This window comes from Labrus mixtus, chromosome 6 (assembly GCF_963584025.1).
Source record: "Labrus mixtus chromosome 6, fLabMix1.1, whole genome shotgun sequence".
NCBI lineage: Eukaryota > Metazoa > Chordata > Actinopteri > Labriformes > Labridae > Labrus > Labrus mixtus.
Genome location: NC_083617.1, coordinates 6431992 through 6439130, shown reverse-complemented (window position 1 = coordinate 6439130; position 7139 = coordinate 6431992). Strand labels below are relative to the sequence as shown.

Here is a 7139-nt window from a genome sequence, read left to right as displayed (position 1 = left end):
TTTTGGTTTTGTTACTTTATTTTGACTGCATTTCCACTTTTCTGTCTCAAAAGTGACAATTGACTTCAGAGGATGGTCTGTGTATGTTTTTAGGGAAATAAAGAGTTCCAACTTAAATAAAGAAACCTCATCAGATCATTGAAATAGTGAATGTCACAAGAGGTTGACTCGTAGACATGAAAGCATCCTTTTATTATCATATTTGTCGGTTATTTACAACATGCAAACATAATGATGTCAAGAAAAAAAAAAAGAGGATGTAAGTGCTCTGTGTACAACCTGGCACGACTTCTGACATTATCTCCCTCCTCTGTGTCACCCGGGTGTCGCCTCATCAATTATTGAACCAGTACTTCATGGTAATACATAATTTCTTATCAATTATTCATGATAATGTGTGTGTAGTTTACTTAATTGTGTTATTGACTATCAAAAGTAATTTCCTGACAATCCTCAAGGACGCAAATTGAATCAGCCGAACTCCTGGTCGTGTGCTCGCCGGTTAAGTATTCTCGATGTGATCAGCTGACCCCTTTATTCAAAGGGTCGATGCACCGCTGAGAGATATTTAACGACAAATGGAATAGTTGCCTTAGGTGATGAGAGATGCTTTTTTTTTTTTTTTTTCTCAAATGTAAATCCCACATTCACATTAATAAATGAGCAAATTTGATGTTTAATTTGTTTTTTATTGGAAATGGTGAAAGGATAGGAAGAGGATGAGCTGTCCTAAAAAGTAAATAAATAATAAGAGCCTCCTCTGCCGGCTTTAAGGGAAACTGATTAATAATGTATCAGAACAGATGGCTGGAGCGAGAGGCAACAGGAGAGGAACATGAGCGACTACATCTTTAATTGTTTTAAAGAACATGTCACAACAGGGCCGGCGTGTTGGCTGTCTGCTGACGCCTCAGACGTGCTAACAGAGAGGAAGACACAAACCGGCGCTCTCTCTCTCTCTCTGTCACTGACACGTATACTGTACTCTGGCACGTGTACACATTTACATAGAAAATGGCTGATTAATATTAAAGTGCACTTTCACTTTAAAAAAACTCAAAAGAAGGAGAGATTGTTTGAGCCCGTTACTGACCTGATGGCAGAAACATTATATTGCCAGAAATCCTTAAAAGAGCCTCGATCGGTTCTACACGCACAGTTTACATGCATTAACATTCACAATGTAAGCATCTGAAGGAGTTAAATTCACATTATCAAATAGGTCTTTGTTGCACACATGTTGTATCTATGTCAGTCCAATAAATAGAGTCCAAGAGAGTGCATGAAGACAGATAAAGATCCAAACCACACTTGTGCTTTTTCATGGGGAAAACAAAGCCCCGTATATTCAGCATTTCTTCAAAAACGATAATTTACAGTCAAATAAATATTTTAATGTCTGCGTCCACACATTGTGATTTCAGTAAAAGTCTTTCCCAGGAGTTTTTTCTGGACTTGATTTGTAGTTGTGCTTCTTGTGTTTCTTAGAGTAGAGAAGTGATAACAGGCACGCTCACACAGATTTTAGAGTATCAGTACGTCCACGTTTTGCGTCCCAGCGCCCTCACTTTTTCTCCAGTTGTTCCTTGGAGCAGTGAGGGTGTTTGTCAGGACCGCTGCCCAGCACCGGCACCTTGTTGGCCAGGCCGGGACTGGAGCTGTCCCTGCCTCTTCCCACTGCGCCGGGCACCTCGATGGAGGGCCCCGCGGAGGATCGCGCCACTCCGGACGCGCCCACGCCGACTCCGGAGAGGACCCCCACGCCGGCGCCCGGCCCGCCCGCCGCGGCCCCGAGCAGGTTCGCGGACTGGAGCACAGCCTCCGAGTGCTCGCGGGCCTTCATGCGCAGGGCGGCCACGCTGGCTGTGCGGTTGCCCTGACAACCGTAGGGCGGCAGGAAGGACAGGCCCATGGGGTCAGAGACACAGCAGGAGCACAAACCGTTACCTGGAAAATATTTTTAAAAAAAACTCCAGTGAGAGACGTAAAAACCAGAATTACATCTTCACATCATCTTTTTAGTTAATCTATAAATTATATCGCAAAAGTTTTCTCATGACATTTTACATAAAGAACATGTAGACGGAAAGAGACCGCCATTAACAATGAACAAGGACTTGACAACAGTGGGCGAGGAAATTTTCCTTTTAACAGGCAGAAACCTCGAGCAGAACCCGACTCATTTGTGGACGACTCGATCCACGACCAAATGGGTCGAGACAGAGGGAGAAAGAAAGAAATGAATAGAGATGGACAAACGGAGAAACAAAAACAAAAAATCCAGACTTGGGCAAACAAAGAGACAGACAACGAGAGGAACACACGACAACAACAAAAAAGAAAATCACAGAGCTTTTTGTTGCCCAAATAAATTTGAATCGTGTTTACCTTTCAGCGTGGCGACCTGTGAGAGGGCCTGGGCGTAGGTGGCGGAGTTGAGGAGCGTTCCTGGGATACACGACGGGAAGAAGGGACCACTCGGACCCACCGTCCTGTTGATGCTGGAGCAAACAGACAAACTGTTACCAATCATCTATCGTGAAGACTGACATATTCAAACACACTCACAGGTTTTTTTCTGACTTTATTCTAACTACACTGTGCAGAGCTGATTCTACCTGTGCAGTCTGAATCAACAAAATTAAAGAGCGTATTAACAGAATCACCTAGATTTCTCTCAGAGCTTTGAGGAGAGAGTTAGTGGCAGAAAGGAAATTATTTCTTTTTATATCCCTCTATCACTTTGTTAAAAATGGGGCTGCAACATTTCCGTCTTTAACTTCTCCTGTTTTGGAATATTTAACAACAATTAAACTACAGCAGCCGTCCGTCCGTCCGCCCTTCCTCACCTCTGCTGCATCTCCAGCGGTTCTTTCTGTTTCCTGCCGTGGTCCACCGGGGACTGAGAGTTGAGGCTGCGAGACGGAGGAGTGCCCTCGCTCATCTGCTCCTTCCCTCCTTCCGGGTCTGAGCTCCCTCGCTCCGTCTTCCTCCACTTCGCTCTGCGGTTCTGAAACCAAACCTGCATTAAAACAAAACGACAGATGAAAGGTAAGACTGAATGCATGAAGATGATTAAATAGATTTTTCTAATAACAAGTGGAACATCGCTACATTTACTAACGCATTAGTTTACATCCATTTATTTTTGTTATTGATTGAGATTTTTTTTTTTTTAAAGCTTTTAATTTCTCGAGCATTTTCTTTTATTTCAGTCAAATAAATGCAAATTTAAACGCGCACAGATTTATTTTTTTTGTCCAGCCTTCTGAGAGGCAGAGCAAAGTTTAAACATTCTCTCATACTCTTTGATTTGTCCTGTAGATCCAGAGGTACTTGAATGCCTCACACCGGCGCTTTAATGTCCCACACTCCCTGACTTATCCCCAAAAACTTCTCCATCCACACAGCTGAGAACATATATAGCCAAGTTCTGGTGTCTTAATCGAATGAAGGTCACTGCCTATAACAACATTTAATTGAGCAATTTTTCATTATCATATTTTAATGACTTCCCACTGACAGTTGTGCTGCCCGAGAGAGGGGCAGCTATGATGAAGTCGTTTATTTCCCTATTTAGTGATTGTTTGACAACATCAGATTCGATTAGGACTCGGTTCTAGCAGGCATTAATCATGATGTGTGAATGGAGGTTAAAGCCGGTGTGCGTGTGCTCTGCATCCCTGCCATTGTACTGGAGGTACAAATGATGTCAACAGCCAAACAAAACGCGTGCATTCATTCGGCATAAAGAAAGGACAACATTTTTGGTGGCAGGACAACAATGCAACCAATGGACTTATCTCACCCCTGCACCTTCCAGCTAGAAGTCGCGGCCCCCCCATACACGCACCCCTCTCTGAATGGGCTATAATTGCTCCATTAATCTCAATTTGCCGCGTGCTCTTAATGCGGGGGAGGCCCATTGACACTCTACAAAAAGGGGGGGCAACAACACTACAACAGAAAGGAAATTTATTTTCTAATAATAATGTAAGTTTAATATCCCTGCATACTGCGCTGGATTCATGTTCAGATTTAATAATAGGAATGTGGTAATCGGATTAGGAGGGGAATAATTTGTTTACAATCCCTAATTTACAGCTCTGGATTCCATTATCAACCTCGCCATTGGGTTTAAGCGATAGTAAGATGACCCTGGGGAACAAAAGGCAAACTATTATATTTCCCACAATTAGATCTGGGCGCACAACAAAACCCAAAAGCAAATCTGGAATGCAGGAAATTACATACAGGACACATAACTTAATTACATCTGGCCAAGTTTATAACGGCGCATATGTGCAGGGCAGGAGCGGAATATAAATTGGCAAATTTCAGGTGTGTGTGTGTGTGTGTGTGCTTTTTTTTGTGTGTTTTCAAAGTGTGTGTGTGTGTGTAGGTCTGAAAGAAAGAGAAATAAGTGAGAAGTTGTGAAGCTGCAGGCTTTGCCCTTTTAAAAAAAAAAAATACATATTTCTGTGTTTGAACGGGACAGGGGATCTGCACGGATGATGTATTCCTACCTTTGAGACGCGGACAAATTAGCGAGGAACATTATCGCTGCTTAATTATGAATGACCGATTAATCAAGCTAATCTAATATTCACCATTATGTTGATGTTATTAAAGTGCAGCGCCGGGATGACAGAGTGGCTTCATTTCACCTACCTGCACCCTGGCCTCCGTCAGGTTGATCTTCATGGCCAGCTCCTCTCGCGTGAACACATCCGGGTAGTGAGTCTGCGCAAACACAGCCTCCAAAGCCTCCAACTGCAGGGACGAGAAAGTTCAATCAGGTTCAATTCCATCGTCCATTCTGTTATAGCCTACTTCTTTGTTTATAAAGGAGTTTCTCTTCCACTCTCTGTCTTTAATTCTCCTCATCCTCATCAGGTGTGGACAGTTTTCAACTCTTAACGTAAGAGCTGCATTAACATTTAACTACTATGAAAAGAGTTGAGGAGGCTAAAATAACCGAAATTAAAAAAATAATAGGTAATACATTTTAAAATACAAGAGTAGGCCTACAAGTATATTTAAAAATCATTAATCACCCACTCAAGTTTGCAGGTATTTTACAGATATAGGATATAAAGGCCTATACTGAATATGAACTTCTAATTTGCTTTTATGGAGCTTTTCTCTTTTATCTTTTATCTGGATATTGAGTCTTCAGAACAGTTTGAATTCAATCGAATTGTATTTCCACGCATAATCTTCAAAAACACAATTATCTCTGCAAGTGCCCTTATATTGTATTTTTAATTCCCCTACATTTAAATCAATTATCTTAAATTTCTTTTTGATAGTCTTCTTGTCAAATCAGTTGTAAAGGCTTTGATGCCCTGTCTACTTTTCTCTCCAGTCTTTTTTTTTTTTCCCATTCAAACTTTGCCAATTGTTTCTTCTTTTTTTTTTTTCACACATTGTTAACATCGAGGCCTCGGTCTGCTTCACTTTAAGGTAAATTAAAATGTGTTGTTTTTCTTCCCTGGTTAATAATTACCTGTTGCAAAGTAAACGTTGTTCTGTTTCTTCGCTGTTTTCTTCGTAGAAATCCATCATCAAAATCAGCCGGAGCGTGGTTGCCAAATCCGCTTGAATTCACTGAGAGAGAGAGAGAGAGAGAGAGAGAGAGAAAAGTTTGTAAGTCATTTATACAACTTATTAAAAAAGAGTTGTATTGTTACAGTGTGTATTTAAAATACTGAATTAATTATGTTAAAAGGAACTCGTGGAAACGATGTGAACAAAGGGGAAATAAATCTCTAAATGTTGTTGGCCAAAGCAGATTAGGGAGTTTACTCTTTGGCACATTTCGTGTTTCCATTAGTTGCATGAAACATTGATGTCGGGAGTCTGAGGGGAACCATGACGGACTAAGAGCCATGACACCCAACATCTGTGCCCGGGACAAAACACCCCCTCTGCCCCGGGGCCAGAGCACCAGCGCTCCTCACCAGAACAGCCAGCAGATTGACACAACAGAGGAGGAAATCACACTTAACCCTTTAAATCCACTTTGGAATTGATGGAAGGCGAACAGATCAGTTCACTGAAAATGATTCAAATGATATTGGTGATAAATAAAACATCCAAAGTATTTAACTTTTCGTCTTCCAGGCGGATAATCTGTTTTTAAGCTTGCTGTGCCGATTTGATGTGATTTTTAAAATTTATTACAGCAGAACATTTTTTTTTATATACTCGCGTAGGCCCGTGTCTTTTTTCTTTCTTTAATTATAACAATCGTTTAATGTTGAAAAACAAAGATTCGAAACACGGAGGAAGGATCTGCTCAGGCCTCGAACAACACACACGCTTTTGTGCGCAATTACGCATCGCGAACATGTCCAAACTTTGGACCGAAACGTAAGCTATAACTCACAGCTGTGTGGAATAAATTGATGACATTTTTTGTAAATAATGCCAAAGAGACAACTCACGTGTGTTGGAGCGGCAGCACTCTCCGTCCAGCTGAGGCGGACAGTGGAAGTAGAACATCCTGACGCGTCTCTGAGCTGCGAAACCGAACCTGGAACAGAGACAAAAGTTTGAACTCGCAGCCTCAGACTGACTTCAGCTGCTGCAGTGAAATCCAGATCGCTGGCAGGGAATCACACATTCATTTAGCACTAAGAATAGAGAGACTTAGAGAGAGGCTTTAAAGATGATCAGTGAGAGAGGATCGTATACCTGCAGTGAGGATGCTGAGGAGAATGACTTCCCGCTCTGAGGGAGGAGGTGACTGCTGCACTTCCTCTGACTCTCTGTCTGGGAGTGTCCACATCTCTCTCTCTCTCTCTCTCTCTCTCTCTCTCTCTCTCTCTCTCTCACTCCTCTCTCTCCTCACACACACACATACACACACACATACACACACACACACACACACACTCAATCCTGTGTGTGTGTCTCTCTGGGAGTGTCCAGATGTCTCTATAACTGTATAACTGTCTACAGAGTGTTCAGGCTTTCAGCTAGTGTCGCAGAATCTCACGCCTAATTGGTCCTAATCGGATTATCACGGCTTTGTCTCTCTCACCCCCAACCCCTGGTGCTAGCGTGTGTGTGTGTGTGTGTGTGTGTGTCTCTGTGTGTGTGTCAGAGAAAGACAGAAAGAGAGAGAGAAAGAG

At 42.2% G+C, this 7139-nt stretch overlaps 1 protein-coding gene across 1 annotated transcript; it reads right to left on the bottom strand.

Moving 5' to 3' along the window:
* drgx (dorsal root ganglia homeobox) lies at positions 1-6780 on the bottom strand. Its single transcript, XM_061039684.1, has 7 exons — positions 6700-6780; positions 6450-6538; positions 5510-5610; positions 4672-4773; positions 2850-3022; positions 2389-2501; positions 1-1947 (listed from the first exon to the last, which is right to left on the bottom strand). The coding sequence occupies exons 2-7, from the start codon at positions 6505-6507 to the stop codon at positions 1565-1567; spliced, it is 930 nt and encodes a 309-aa protein (XP_060895667.1). The 5' UTR covers positions 6508-6538; positions 6700-6780; the 3' UTR covers positions 1-1564.
* Positions 6781-7139: the final 359 nt, after the last annotated feature.

Bases quoted from the DNA above. Each gene is read 5' to 3' on its own strand.
- drgx (XM_061039684.1), bottom strand. From the start codon at position 6,507: ATGTTCTACTTCCACTGTCCGCCTCAGCTGGACGGAGAGTGCTGCCGC. The intron at 5,611-6,449 runs GTGAGTTGTCTC...TCTCTCTCTCAG, and splicing joins GTGCTGCCGCTCCAACACAC to TGAATTCAAGCGGATTTGGC. The intron at 1,948-2,388 runs GTAAACACGATT...AATATTTTCCAG, and splicing joins ACAGGTCGCCACGCTGAAAG to GTAACGGTTTGTGCTCCTGC.